This window comes from Prunus persica, chromosome G3, assembly GCF_000346465.2.
Source record: "Prunus persica cultivar Lovell chromosome G3, Prunus_persica_NCBIv2, whole genome shotgun sequence".
In the NCBI taxonomy this organism is placed as follows: Eukaryota; Viridiplantae; Streptophyta; class Magnoliopsida; order Rosales; family Rosaceae; genus Prunus; species Prunus persica.
The window spans coordinates 7,142,313-7,158,128 of record NC_034011.1 but is presented as its reverse complement, the minus strand read 5'-3'; the positions used below and the strand labels follow the sequence as shown (position 1 = coordinate 7,158,128).

The window sequence follows — 15,816 nt, the reverse complement described above, 5'->3', positions numbered from 1 at the left end:
ACCACCACCAGAATTCCTCCCCCCACCCATCCCAATTGTATATCCACCACCAGAAATGATACAACCACCCACCCTTCCATGGCTCACACCTCCCCCATTAGTACCTACACCAGAGCAACCAGCCTTTGATCTTCCTCCACCTACACCAGACTTACCACCACCTGATGAAGACTCTTCTCCATCACCCCCACTTGTCCCAATATTTACATCACCGCCACTGCCTTTTGAGCCTCCTCCATTTCCATTTGCACCACCAATTATATCATCCCCAACTGCACCAGACCCTGGTGTGATTGATCAGCCACCATCTTTGCCCATTCCTCAGTCACCAGAAATCTTTCTTCCACCTCCAATTCCTGAAGTGCCCCAAAATCCACAGGGGCCATTTCCATTTGTACCACCAATTATATCAACCCCAACTGCACCAGACCCTGGTGTGATTGATCAGCCACCATCTTTGCCCATTCCTCAGTCACCAGAAATCTTTCTTCCACCTCCAATTCCTGAAATGCCCCAAAATCCACGGGGGCCATTTCCATTTGTACCACCAATTATATCAACCCCAACTGCACCAGACCCTGGTGTGATTGATCAGCCACCATCTTTGCCCATTCCTCAGTCACCAGAAATCTTTCTGCCACCTCCAATTCCTGAAGTACCCCAAAATCCACAGGAGTCATTTCCATTTGGGTCCGCGCCACCAGCTCCAGATATGGATTTCATTGAGCCATTGTCACCCCCAGAAATCCCTTTTCTGCCTCCTGTTGATCAGCTTCCACGGGCGTTTGATTCACCTCCCTCTTATACTTAAGAACTTATTAATTAAATTGTTTTCTTTGGTTCTTATGCTTCTTCAGTCTAGATGAAAATAATTGCTACGTACCAAAATGTGAGTTGTGTTTTGTTTTGTAGTGTATCAATGTTCTGGAGAATTTGGATGCCAAAGATTCTCTCACATTCTTAGCATATGACTGATTTACTGACGAAACGACGTCGTTAGAGCAAAACAGAGTAAAAGTGTTTGCATTCAGTTGGAACACTTGATCATGAAACCTATAACATTTCCTAACTAAGAGTGGCTCCAGCGAAGGAGCCCAGCCCGAGGCAAGGGCAGAAAAAAAAAAAAATTTCGCTCCAGCGTGCGGCCCAGGCCCGGGTTTGGTGTGGGACCCACCAACTCGGGCCAGCCCGAAGGCCAAACCAGCCCCAGGTCCAAAACGCGGGTGCTGACGTCAGCTAGCGAGTTCAAAAAATTTTTACCGTTGGCGCGTGCATTTAGGGGTGGGCACGGTTCGGTTTGGACCGGTTTTTGCCTCAAATTAGAACCGATCCAATACTATTCATCCGGTTTGGTTCGGTTCGGTTTTAATAAAAAAAAATTCAAAAACTGTCCGGTTCGGTTTGAACCGGTTTCGGTCCGGTTCCGGTTCGGTTCGGTTTTGAACCGGATTATAAAAATTATTTTTTTAAATTACTTTTTAATACAATTCTCAACTGAAATATTATTTTTTTTACTTGAAAATTAACAAATTATTCAATTTCATATAAAAAATAAATATTAAAGTGAGAAAATAGAGATATTTTGACATTGAACTTGGATAAATATTATGTTTTTTTTTAGTGAAATTAAAAATATAGCATTAAATATAAATATATATATTGAAATTATATATTTTTTTAGTTTCACCGGTTCGGTTCGGCCCGGTTCGGTTTTTGAAGACATGGAACCGGATCCGGAACCGGTCCAAACCGGTCCGGTTCGGTTTTTGACCGGTTTTTGACTTTTTGGTCAACTCGGTTTTTTTCCGGTTTGGTTCGGTGCGGTTTGGTTTGGATTTCCGGTTCGCCGGTTTGAGTGCCCACCCCTACGTGCATTGCACGCGCCAACGGTAAAAAAATTTTGAATCAGCGCGCGCTGACGCCAGCGCCAACGGTACGCTGCCACGTGTCGCGCTCAGTGCCTTCCGATCTGCTTCTCCTTTCTAATCCAACGGCTGAGGCTTTTTTGGGTGAAAAAAATATGAAAAAAAATTCTAAAAAATTCTAAAAAATTCTGATATTTTTTTCTATAAATACCTATCAATACCCTTCACTTTCAACACCAATACTCTTACATTTCATTATACTTCTACTAATATTCACTCTTTTTACACAACATTTTCCTCTTTTTCATCTAGCATTTTGATTTCATATTTTTATGGCTTCTTCTATCGAAACCGGAGGGGCTTGGAGCACAATGGAAGATGTTTCTTTGTGTGAGGCTTGGCTCCAAATTTGTCATTGTCCCGTGTCCGGCAATGAAATGAAATTTTTTCATATGTGGAAAAAAATTCATGCCGAATTTTGTGAAAAAATTCCGGGGTCTACTCGTACGGAGATGACATTATCCAGTAGGTGGAAAATTCTCAATAAAGAGTTGGGAAAATGGAGAAATGCCCTAGCAAAAGCGATGGACAACTATAGAAGTGGGCAAAATCGTACTAACGAGGTAAGTATTTTATAATTTTTGTGTTATTAAGTTTAATCTCCTAATATATATATTTTGTTAATATTGCTTGCATTTTCAATATGTTGTATATATTTTGTTAATATTGCTTGCATTTTCAATATTTTGTTAATATTGCTTGCATTTTCAATATGTTGTATATATTTTGTTAATATTGCTTGCATTTTCAATATTTTGTTAATATTGCTTGCATTTTGAATATGTTGTTAATATTTCTTGCATTTTCAATATTTTGTTAATATTGCTTGTATTTTTAATATGTTGTTAATATTTCTTGCATATCCAATATATTTTAAATATTTATTGCATTTCCATTTTTTTGTTCAATAGATGATTCAAGCACAAATGTGGTTCGGTGCAACCGGGGGTGGCAAAAAAAGTTTCACCCATCATGAATGTTGGGAGGTGGTGAAATTTTGCAAACGCTTCGTAATTATTCCAACGGGTCCGGAGGTTGTGTTAAACGAGACGCCACTCCGTGATTCAATGACATCGGATTCACCTCTTGATTCTCCTATGAGTCAAGACTCACCCATCGAAAAGGAGCCGAGGCCCATTGGCCGAAAGGCTGCGAAGGCAAAGAAGAAGGGTAATTCAAGCAATCAAAATTCACAATTTTTGGAGGAAATTGCAAGGCAAAACGGCATAAGAATAGAAATGGAGCAAAAACGCCAAGAGCACGAGTTGGCCCTTGATGCTGAGTTTGCACGTGAAAGGGAGTATTTGCGCAAAAAAGATATGGACAAGACAGATCGGGAAACCATGGCGATGGATACAAGTCATATGTCCCCTGAAACAAAACAATTTTGGAAGCTAGAACGAAGGGATGTTATGAGAAGAAGACTTTTCCGGGATGATGGGCCTAGCAACACGGATTGGTTAAATGATGGAAACCATTAAATTAGTTTGCATATCTTTTATGTATTTGTATTTTAGTTGTTTTCTATTAAAGTTGTTATAATTCATGTATTTTATTTTATTAGTAATTTATAATGACTTGTATTACATTTCATTATTTAATAAACAAAGCATTCAATAAATTACCTTTTTATTCAACATATTCCATACTTCAAACAAAACATAATAAAAATAAAATTAAAAGTACAAACAAGGCACAATAATAAAAATAAAAGTACAAACAAGGCACAATAAAAATAAAAACACAACCAAACCATACTAAATAAAACATAAGCAAAGCATCTATTCTCCATTATTAATCTTCATTGCCTTTCACCGCCCATAGATGCTCCATCAAGATAGACATGCCACGTGGCTTGATTTTATTGGATGAAAATCATATCTGAAATTTGAAATTCATCCGAAATTTGAACCCTAATTTGTATGAAATTCATCCGAAATTTGAACCCAAATTTATCTGAAATTTGAACCCAAATTTATCTGAAATTTGAATTTTGAAATTCATCCTAAATTTGAACCCAAATTTATCTGAAATTTGAATTTTGAAATTCATTCGAAATTTGAACCCAAAAATTTATCTGAAATTTGAACTTTGAAATTAATCCGAAATTTGAATCCAAATATCTTATCCGAAAATTTTATCTGATTATGAATAGTCTTGACACGTAGGAATCCGAAAATCTTATCTGAAAATATTACCCAAATTAATTATTTTCATTAAAAAATAGGAGGAAAAAATAAAAAAGTGAATAGTAATTGCCATGGCTAAGGGCAACGGGTGGAGAAACGATTTACTATTTGCAAGGGCAACCACTATTCACGTGAATAGTGCTTGCCCTAGCTCAACCCTTGCCATGGCTAAGGGCAAATGGGTGGAGTTGCTCTAATAGCTAAATTAACTGATAATTAATGAGTTCATTTTCTCTCACCTCCTTTTAACCCTGATGTTGTGGCTCACCCCTTTCTTAAATTCTGCCATAAATACAAACTAGCCCCTTGACACATGCTCACGCATGTGCCAATTGGTTTTCTTTTTCTTTTTTATTTTATTTTTAGAATTAATAAAAGATAACAGGGTAGTTATGTTCCATAAAAGTAGGACCTATTATCTTATTTTGTTTTTAATTTTAATTTTTTTTAATATTAAAAAATGTGAATTTACCATATTATCCTCATTTAATTAATAATTTCAATTCTTAATGTTTGAATTAACAAAGGGCATTTTCTGGTATTTTGAATGTTTCACCATTCTCTGCCTTTTGCTTTACTAGCCTCTCTGCACGCGCTTCCGCGTTTGCGAGAGGTTTTTTTAAAAAAATAAGTAAATTTATTTTAGAATTAAAAAAGATAATGGGTAGTTGTGTTCCATAAAAATAGGATCCATTATCTGCTTTTTCTTTTTCTTTTAATTTTTTTAAATATGAAAAGTGTGAATTTACCATATTATCCTCATTTAATTAATAATTTGAATTCTTAATATTTGCATTAACCAAGGACATTTTCTGGTATTTTGAATGTTTCACCATTCTCTGCCTTTTGCTTTATATATATAGATATATATAGATACAAATACTTAACCCATAGTTAGCTTTTATAACTCGTGGCGAAATTTCAACAGAAAACTTATAATATGGGGTTGGCCATCAGTTGGTAAGCCTTTAAATTCCCTTTTTCAAAAAATATATATTATTATACTAAGAGCTAGTTGATAGTAGCTTCTCTTATTTTAACTTCAAAATTCAAATTCAAATTAAAAAGCAAGAGTTTCATTTGTCTATATCAATTAAAAACATAACCGAACTAAACCGTACCAAATCCGACCCTAATATATATATGGGAGTTTCGTGGTTCTTGAGCCCTAAATAGAGCAGAAAAACTTAATTGCAACGTGGATAATAATGTTGCTATCCCGACCAATAATACTATGTCGTATGACAGTGTTGTTACACGTGTCACAACGTTATTGATTGGAAATAGCAAAATGAAAGTGTTGTCACATGTGTCATAACTAGGAATGAATTGACACTGTGGGCTGTATGGGCGGTAGCCTATACAAATTTTTATTTATTTATTCCTACATATGATTATAGTCTTCACAGAAAAATAAAATAAAAAATAATGCTTAGAATGCAACTTTTGTAAATAACATGTGTCCAACCTGGCATTTTCCAATAGATGATTATGGCCCGTTTAGTAACGTTTTCAGATAATGTTTTCTGAGAATATTTTCAGATATTGAAAACAAGAAAACGAATTTGCATTTCAGGATTTGAAAATGCTTCTAGTAGATTAATTAGAAAACAGATTCAGAAAATAAAAACAATAAAAACATGTCTGGTAGTACAATTTGAGAATAATAATATGTGAGTTATTTTTCAAGTGTACTTTTGCTAATTTATGTTCTAAAAAATATTTTTTAAAATTTATAATTTGACAAATAAAAAATTATATTATTTTTTAAAAGTTAAAATTATTTTTATCTATTATATTTTTCTTTTTTTCTCCTTTTTTTCTTCTTTTTCCCTTTTCTTTCTTCCTCCTCTCCTTTCTCTTTTCTTCTCCCTTCCTAGGCCCTCTCTCTCTCTCTCTCTCTCTCTCTAGTGGAGGTGTTGGGGTCGATTGCTTTTTTACTATGTGATGCTTTTTTACTAGGTGACGATGATGTGTATTGGGTTCGATTGGGTGGGTGGTGGTGATGTGGGGACTGGGTCTGTGAGGTTTGGTGACAGTGGTAGGGTCAGTGACGATGGTATGATAGTCATGGTTGTGGTGGGTTTGATTTTCATTTCTATTTTGCTTGACAAAGTGATGGGGAGAGAAGATTGAGCAGCAGCGTGTTTTAGGCGTTTGTTTCCTGTGAGAATGAAAACATCTTTTTTCTGTTTTCCAGAAGTATACATGAAGTTGTTCTCATTTTATTAAAACATTGTCAGTGTTTTCTGTTTTTAGCCCATCGAATGGGTTTTTTATTTTTTTTTGTTCTTTGAAAATAAAAACGGGCCCTTAAAACTTAATCAAACGGGTCCTTAGAAACTCAACTAACAAACTACAATGACTTTTGTTTAATTTTTTAACACACTCCCATATTTATTGCTTTTATATAATGTTTTTATACTCTTTCATTAATTAATATACATCATATAAGTTACAATCTTTGTCAATACTCACTTAAACACACTATGCAATATATTTCTTTCAGTTCTTTTGTGTTAAAATAATATGTAACCTTTTTTTAAAGTTTCATTAACAATTTCTATATTTTTCTCAATTTAAGACCATCTTCACACATAATCCTCCCCTTCCCCCCTTCAAAGTTAATGGGATATTTAGTCATATATTCATTCTTAGCACTAATGATGTAGATAAACCTTACACCATTTAATTTCTATAAATAAACTCAAAAAATAACAACTAACCCTATTGAATTTAATTTTGATTATTAAATTCCTTTGTTGCCCTTTTGAGTTTTTGAGTTTTTTTTATAAGGTTTTGGAGTTTGGCTTGTTTTAAGAAATTAATTGTGATTTTGTAATTTATAAAACGTTAAAAACCTCATTGTTATGTTGTAAATGGATTTTGAGTGTGTTTGTAAAGTTCATTTTATATAATTTTTTTAAATAATTTAAACTCTCATATTGAGTATAGTGAATCTCCCCAAATTTAACCCATGTTCAAATCCTGAGTTTATCCGTCCATGGTCACAACGTTATTGGTTTAGGGACCGCATCCTGTCTCCTGAAAGTCTCCTTATTGGTCGGGATAGCAAAATTGGTGCCTTGCTTTCTTGTTGGTATCCCGTCTCCTGAAAGTCTTTCTCCAAATAGAGACCCTTGCCAGATCAAAGCTAAGCCCGCAACAACACGCAAACCCGAGGTACCGCATCCTTCTCTCATCTCAGTTCTTGCAAACCTTGAAGAAGTAAAACAATGGCAGAAAAAGCTGTTGATTTGCCAGAAGAATGCTGGGAACTGATAATTAAACTGCTAGACCACCCCTCTCACTTCAATTCACTCTCTCAGGTCTGCAAGCAATTCCTGTCAATCACCAATAGACTTTTATTGAGTCTCAAACTTTCTGATCCAACAGTTCAAGCCCTTCTGCCTCGCCTTCTTCAAAGGTTCCGTCGGATCAAACAGATAGAACTCACTGGATTTCAAGGTGACATGAACTCAATTCTTCATCAAATTGCGCAATCTGGGTTGAATCTAGAGTCTCTGAACGTTTCCAAGCAACCAACTTTACCAGTGGTTGGTTTAAGAGCGTTGGGCTCCAAAATGATGGATTTGAAGAGTTTGAACTGCTCCAAGATGAGGTGCTTTGGGGATTCTGACCTGAATGTGATTGCAGAGTCATTTCCATGCCTTGAAGAGCTTGACATCAGCTATCATGCGGATGATTCCACAACTGGGTCGAAGCCCATATCTGATTTGGGCATCTTTTCATTGTCATTGAAGCTCAAGAGCCTGAGGAAGATCAACCTTTCCGGTAATAGCTTCATTACTGATAAGTCCCTTGTGTTTTTGTCTACCAACTGCTTGTTGTTAAGCCAAGTTGTGCTTCACTTTTGTAACTTTATATCACTGAATGGTATATCCAAGCTCATCCATGGCTGTTCTCACTTGAATTCTATTTCGGTTCATGGAATTGGGAATCCTTCTGTTAATGCAGCATTCAAAGTACCATTCCTAAGCTCGAAAGCTTTATGGGCTATTGCTCTTTCGGATTCCGATATTTCGGATGAATTTCTGTATGCAGTTGCTGAAGCACGTTTTCCTCTGAAGAAGCTCACTCTTTCTAGATGCGCAAACTACAGTTTTTCTGGAATTTCGGTTTTGTTGAATGAGTATCAATCTCTTGAGTACTTAAATCTTGAAGCAGCATATTTTCTTAGGGACAAGGACATAGCTGAGCTATCCAGGTTCCTCCATAGTATCAATCATATAAACCTTAGTCATTGCTATGGGTTGACCTGTATCACCTTCTACACGCTCATAAAAAACTGTCTGGTTTTGGATAAGTTGGAAATGGTAGCGACAAGTATTGGGGAGGAAAACATTGAGACTGACTTTAAGGCAAGCCATGGAATCAAATCTTTAAACTTGGCAAACAGTTCATTGGGCAATAACTTTATAACAAGTTTTGCATCTATTTGCCCCAAATTGGAACTGCTCAATTTGAGCAAATGTAAGGGAATTACAGAAGAAGGCATAGTAGAAGTATTGAAGAGATGCTCTGAGATTAGACAATTGGAGGTAAACCACATTGGAGGGATGACGGATTCTTTTTTGCACCTTGAGTTTGAACTTCCCAAGTTGAAGGTGTTGTCTCTAATGTTTTCTGGAATCGATGATGATGCGTTGGCTATGATTGGTAAAAGATGTTGCAGGCTACTGAAATTAGACTTGGCAGGCTGCTTCAGTTTGACATCAAAGGGGGTGAAGGAAGTGGTGGAAAACTGCAAAGAATTGAAGGAGATAAATTTGAAGTGGTGTAATAAGTTCAGTGCTGATATTGTTCCTTGGATGGTGTTTTCAAGACCATCACTGAAGAAAATAGTTCCTCCTAGTCGTTTTGTTCTTACTGGAAGACAAAGGAACCTTTTCTTGCGTCATGGGTGTGCGGTGTATGACGGGGGTGCCTTTGAATGAACTTCACAGGTGATGAAGTATTCTCTTGCACAAAGTCTTTTTTGAATAAAAATATGTGAAGATTGCATTTGGATGTTTGTCTTTCTTATATTGTTAAACTCAATTTATTATGTAGCAACTCGGTTCACAGCCAATAGCAATTGTAGAGGATGCTTTCTGATGTTGATGTCCCTAAACCCTTAATTGTATCTTGAATTTTACATAACGATGCATTGTTATTAAGACCTATATTCATCGCTTATAGTTGGAATGGGTATTGGAATTATTCCAATTTCTAACTTCTTGGCGTTTATTAACACGTAAGGAATCCAAAGTTAGAAATTGTGTTCATTTGCAAGAAATGGCTGCAATGAAATTGCGTTCAATTGCAAGAAATGGCTCAACTGCAAGTAGATTTAGACAAACTAGTAAAGGTTTCCATAAAGATAAATACTAAAAAGGCACAGTAGGGCAAGTGAACTCAAAGCATCTGTGTTAATGCTAGCTCAACCATTGATTTCTCAATCTAATTCAATCCGGTAAATTGCCTAGAATGGAGCTTATATTCGGTGTGCTCTGTGAGTGGCAGCAAAGGGAGGTCTGGAACTCATCTTTTCTTGGCAATGAACTCCATCAAAGGGAGTTTTGTGGAACCCCAATCTTAACTGAAACATAAAATTACAACAATGCTGTAGAAAATGAGAAAATAAACAAGAGAACAAAGAAAAAAAAACTACAATTCCGAATTCTTCCCAAAAAGTGGATTAAACCATTGAGAAGACCAGAAACAAGAATTCGATTTGGGTTTTAGTAACAAACAAAAAGAAATGAACTGTAAAGATGAATTTACAACTGATAAGTCTTTACTAACGCAACCCATTGGAACCAAATACAGCAATGCTTGTGTTAGTCGGATGTTGTATAACTCGAAAAGTTAGTCAAACATGTCTTAGTAGAAGAACAGAATAGCAACATACTTATTCAAAACAAGTGAAAAAGAAAAACGAAATGAAACTAGTATGGGCCTTCAATTTCACTTTTCTTCCCTACAAAATTGAAAAAAGTTATAGCTGACCAGATACAAATCAAAATGCTGAAGAAACAGACAAACAATGTCGACTGGTCAAGTTTTGTTATCTGTCTTGTACCGGAGACCAAGTTTAGAGAGAAACTCTGGCTTGTCCCGGAGACCAAGTTTAGAGAGAACAAAGCAGTAAGAATCCCAGTCAGTTTTTCGAAGATACTTCAATAACCTCTTCCTTCTCTGCAACATCGCTTGAAGACCCTTACGGGAATGCTTATCCTACAAAAAATAAATAAACAAACTGTTACGTAGAGTAATAGAAACCTGTGACTAAATTAAAATGTTAAATAGACCCATGTAATGCACATATGCTTAACAAGTCAACATCAGCATATTGCTTTTTTTTCTTTTCGTTAACAAAGGAAAACTCCATGGCCTTAACGAGTACAAGGCCTTAAGTAAATTTGGGTGCAATCACTCACAAACCACATGTATCAAGTAAGCCTGAGTATTTATGCGTCAGTGTGGTTCAAAGTTTACTACTTGACGTAAATAAAAAGTGTAACAGGAGAAGAATAACAGCAAAAGAGTGATCGGTGGGTGGCATATGTGTATGCATGTCCTTCTTGCAGAGATATATGGGATCTCACTCTTTGAGGTGTATTCTCAATCAACAATGCAATAATGTTCACAAGGACAATCTGGCTTTTGGTAAACATAATCACCAGAAAATTATGAAGTGCAAATACAAATACACCAGCACCTCAGTACTTGCACACAACTAGTGCCAATGTTCGTTTTCAAGGTGAACCTTCACCAGTAACAGCTAGGGTAAGCTAACATTGTGTTTAATCCAATGAACATGCCCCTCCGTTAATTTTATCTCTAATTACTTGGGACTATTAAGACTTCACAAAGCTATCTCAAAACCCACAAGTGGAGCTGTACCATGTCAATTGTGCACAAAAAACAAGGAAGAGTTAAACTACTACCTGGAATAGTAGCATGACCAACAATATTTGAAGTATGAAAACAAAAGCATGAAACAGGAAGAGATTATTAGTTCCATTGTCACCTTTTTGTGTAAAACTGAAGATAGATGTTTGATCTTGGTTGTGAGCTGTGCCACTGCAGAACAATCAGGAAAACATACGGTTAATAAACCTTCAAAGCAAGTATCAGAAGGAGACATGCTATGGCCGTGCTAATTTCAGCACATTGAACCCTTTATTTTTCCCCAGAAAGGGGAGTGGGGCAGGAATTTTTTTTTCTCTTTTAATTCGGTTTTTGGATTCTTTGTTTTAACTCAGTTTCCTGCCAAAAATCAAATTCCCTGTTCCACCTTGTTCTTTTTTTTTTCCCTTTTTTTTAATAAGCAAGACAATTTTATTCACACAAAAAATCAAGAAGAACAAGATCAAATATCAAGTTCAAACTTCAATGGAGACCTTAACAACGTTAATTCCTACAGAACTACAGTATAAGGTTGCTCCAAAACACCAGAAGAGCATCAAAATAGATTATAGAGGCCCTTATGTAAGTGAAAAAGACAATTTGGGTCTGCAGCTTGGAATGCTTAAGGACCCCCAATTGGAACCATATTCTCAAAACATCTACTGTTTCTTTCCCTTCATATACACAAGGGAGCCTTCCACCAACAATCACTAAACTCTACTAGCTCTATATCCCCTTCGCCGCAGGAAATCATTCAATGAACCGGATATAACCAACTGAACCTCCTAATAATAGAGGAAAGTAGACCACAACTCTTAAGCCACCTGTAGTATAGCAAAAGGTGGTCAACTGATTCCTTGGCATTTTTTAACATACAAAATATTTTAACTAAGATGATCCCCCGCTTCCTGAAATCATCAAAGGTGAGGATTCTACCCTACAACAAAGACCAAACAAAGAAAGAAAGTCCGCTTAAGCAGTACTCTAGTTCACCAAATGGTACTCACGAGAACCTTTAACATTGCTGTAGAAACTACAAACTTCAAACACCCTTATTGAACCCACAGACCATCTAAGCACATCTCCAGAAATTTTAAATCTTCACTACTTAAAAGTTCGGAAAACGCAATCTTTTTCATTTTTTTCTATTCCTCGATTACTCTATGGTTAGCTATATTGATAAATAACACCACTAAAAGTTTCCTAGAATATGTTTCTTTATAGTTCTTGATCTGTAATTATCATAATAACTAACTGAAAACAAAGTAAAAAGGGGTTATCACCCATTAAAAGGACTTGGCCGACACAACTCTGCACTATAAACCAATGTCAATTTATATTATAGGTTTGAACATCCTTTTCCAGAGTATAACCTTTCTCACCCTTGTCTTCTCTTCCAACAGCATGAAAGGTATAACAATGAAGAATATAATATAGAAAAGAAACTACGAAAAAATAATAAATAACAATTAAACAGCCCTCGTAAATGTTATCGATGAAAGTAGATTAAAAGACTGTTTGCAAGGCAACTGAAAGAAATAGACGAAAAGTGGAATTAAATTTCTGCCCAATTAAACGATCAGTAAAATGTGCGTGCCAAAGGCAAAGAACACTTTATAATGGAAAATAAAATCATTAAAATGCATACAAATAAAAAAAGTGTAATGAAACCAAAATCATAACCTATACCTTGAACTCGTGCAGAACCACAATCGGACTCTGACATTTTAAATTCTTCTCTAACTTTGGCAAGCTCAATTTTCAGTTTTTCTGCAGAAGACATGTTATCTGGATGGAAATACTGCATCAAATATTTCATTACACATATTAGCCACCAAACTACTGATCAACATTAACAAAATTAGTATTACTTCATGAGAGAGTTACAACAACTCAAGCATCTATAAGTGCAAAGCAAAATTTATATGAGAAGAACACATACTCTTGACAGAGAGGAGGACAACATAGAAAATGGTGGGGCATGGGTAATTTAGCGTCTTAAATCATGAATCTTGTGAAAATTCCCAAATGATGCATAAAGTTAACAGAAAAGATATACTTGCCTTTTCAACCAAGTGTTCCTTGGGAGGTTGCAGCATAAAGCTAGGAGTTCGGCCGAACTGGCCCAAGATATCAAGCCTCTGGACTGCAACAATAAAATCAATTAATAAATTGCAGGATACCTAGCAAATAAAACCAATCGAGCTCAATCAACGTAAAGTTTTGTTTATAATATACTTGTAAATAAAAGTACAAACCAACAAACTCAAATTTGATAATTCCCTTCTTGTGATGAACCCAGGAGTTTTCTTTGAAAGAAACCAGAATATAATCCCACAAGATAGAACTCGAGCTAATTTATGTTAGATGCCTAGGCCATATTTTCAAAGTTTAATCTAAACTGGGAAAAGGAGCGTATATATTCCACTTAGGGAAGATAACTAATCTGTCGCATATCTAACTTTCTACACAAATCAAAATGTTTAGTTGGTAAATTCAAGACAAACATTAAACTTATAACTTCTGTAAGCTTTTATAATAAAATATATATATAGCCTGAATTGTCGTAAAATTCAAGTTTGGAAGTTAATATCTCTCTAGCAGTATAGAGATATGGCTCCTATATAGGAAGTAGCACAAGAGTTATTCAGTAAATGAATTTTGCACCTTCTCATAATCTCTATTGGGTAAAAACTATGTTAAAACTTGAGTTTTAACACTGCTTCCTTTTCCATCTCCACAATTTTTCAGCAAGCAAATATTGAAATCTTCAATCAGCAAATATTCAAAATTGTGCAACAAGAAGAACAAAAATATAATCGCTACTTCTAGGCCTTCTCATAATTGTCTATAAATTAGAAGGGGTTTTAACAACAAATGGAAGGGCTTCTCATAGAAGTTCAAAATGAAAACCTCACTAAAAACCCTCAATGTCAAAGTGCAAAGTCATAAACTCTCCTCTTTCCCTTAATTTCACAAAGAGAAAACACAAATGTAAACATTCTTCTGACGAACAAACATAACTATTTGCTCAACAGACTCACTTTGCATCTTCTCCATCTTACCTTATCAACTGTTCTAAGAAGGAACTTGTTTACTTTTGGTCTCAATTTTCATCCTATTTCATCGACTACATTTTCTCAGTAAACAACCGAACTGTTTAACTCTACAAACATATCATTCATAACATAAAAAATTTAACATAAACTCAACAAAAACAGCACAAAACTGCTTACTTACTCGAAGTTTTCTTCACCTTCTCCTCATCCGAAATCTTCAATTTCACCAAGCTATCCCTCAAATCCCTAAACGAAACGCCGCTCATAGCCGCCTGAGTCTCCATCTCTTCCATCTCCCTCAACTTCATCAACCTCTCATTTAACTCCTTCAATGAAAACCAGCTGTCCCCCTTGGCCTCCGGCCTCAACCTCCTCAACTTCTCCCCCAGCTCTGCATGGTCATACAACTTCACAAAATCTGTTTTCATTGCATACGAGCCCTCTTCTTCATTTCTCCCCTTTATCTTCTCCTTCCCAAAAATCGACATCGGCAAAGTGTCAGTCCCACCGATCACATTCGGCTTGAGCTTCAAACTATTGGTAAATGCCGATAAGGACATAGGGTCCACACTCTTCCTATCACTTTGCACATTGGTATTCGACTTTATCTTCTTCAAGCTCTCTCGGATCGCATTGAAAGAGAGCTTCCCACCCTTATCGGCATTGGGGTCCTCAGACTTGCCAAGCACATTTCTGTTATAAAGCTCTTGAAAAGAGACTTGCTGTGTAGAACCTTGAGCTGTTGAAGATTGCTGTGAAGGTGCAGAGTTTGAGTCTGTGGGTTCCGGCACAGCGGATCGCCGCCGAAACTCCGAGAGGTTTTTGCGGATTTCTTCCAAGGAAGCCGCTCCGGAGGTCCTGGACAGAGGATGGTTCGAAAATGAGGGATTTTGAGAAATGGGTCTCCTCTGTTGTTGTGGTTGTTGTTGTTGTTGTTTGAGGCTGGCTTTGACATCGCTGAAATAGGATGTGAGCGAGGAAGAGTGAGATTGGGGATTTGGGTCTGTTGGGTCTTTTGGGTCTTTTGGGTCGGATGGGTCTGAGGAGGTGGTGGTGGAGAAGAGGTGAGTGAGAGGTGGTTTTGTTAGAGTTCGGTGTCTGGCTCTCAGTTGGAGAGTCATGGTTGATGGCCTTAGGTTTTGGAATTTTGGGGAAGACGACCGTGGAGAAGAAATGTGGGGGTTTAGATGATAATTGGGTTTTAGGAACCGGGTTCTTTTGAGGTTGGACCGGGTTTGGCTTCATGGAAGTGGTCTTTAGGTTGTATATAGATTAATCGAATCTGCAAATTTTGTTAATGATGATAGAAATATAGTGTTGTTACACGAATTCTAAAATTAACAGAGTACACCTTATGATTTAAGTATACTCTAATATTTTAATTAAAATGTAAAATTAATTAAGTACACCCTATGAAATTACCAAAAATATCTTTGGTACACCCTAATACTTGAAGCATTATTTTATAGTTGATTTTCAGCTTGATTTTTTTAATAGTATTTATAAATCTTTGACTTTTCATATGGATTTATGCTTATATTAAAACTATTGACATTTTTTTTGCAATTCCAATTTCTTGCAATCACCACATCTTTCGATAAAAACACAATAAGACAAGCAATCTCTTGATTAGGGTTGAATATGGTTAGTAGGGTGTACTTATTAAAATTATATTTGTTTCACAATTCCATAAATCCTTTTTGGTCATTTTATATTAGAGTAAATCAA

General features: G+C 36.1%; 3 protein-coding genes across 4 annotated transcripts; 2 read left to right on the top strand and 1 right to left on the bottom strand.

The window, feature by feature from the left end:
• Positions 7-937, top strand: LOC109948204 (leucine-rich repeat extensin-like protein 3). Its single transcript, XM_020560481.1, has one exon. It carries the CDS (start codon positions 56-58, stop codon positions 809-811), a length of 756 nt encoding a protein of 251 aa, XP_020416070.1. The 5' UTR covers positions 7-55; the 3' UTR covers positions 812-937.
• LOC18783868 (F-box/LRR-repeat protein 2) lies at positions 7,193-9,352 on the top strand. Of its 2 annotated transcripts, XM_020561027.1 has the most exons (2): positions 7,193-7,909; positions 8,093-9,352. In XM_020561027.1, exons 1-2 carry the CDS (start codon positions 7,351-7,353, stop codon positions 9,070-9,072), a joined length of 1,539 nt encoding a protein of 512 aa, XP_020416616.1. In that variant the 5' UTR covers positions 7,193-7,350; the 3' UTR covers positions 9,073-9,352. The 2 variants fall into 2 exon arrangements, with proteins under 2 accessions (XP_020416616.1, XP_020416615.1); XM_020561026.1 differs by having other exon boundaries at positions 7,193-9,352.
• Positions 9,876-15,335, bottom strand: LOC18783985. Its single transcript, XM_007217170.2, has 5 exons — positions 14,270-15,335; positions 13,093-13,175; positions 12,719-12,830; positions 11,151-11,203; positions 9,876-10,354 (listed from the first exon to the last, which is right to left on the bottom strand). The coding sequence occupies exons 1-5, from the start codon at positions 15,207-15,209 to the stop codon at positions 10,175-10,177; spliced, it is 1,368 nt and encodes a 455-aa protein (XP_007217232.1). The 5' UTR covers positions 15,210-15,335; the 3' UTR covers positions 9,876-10,174.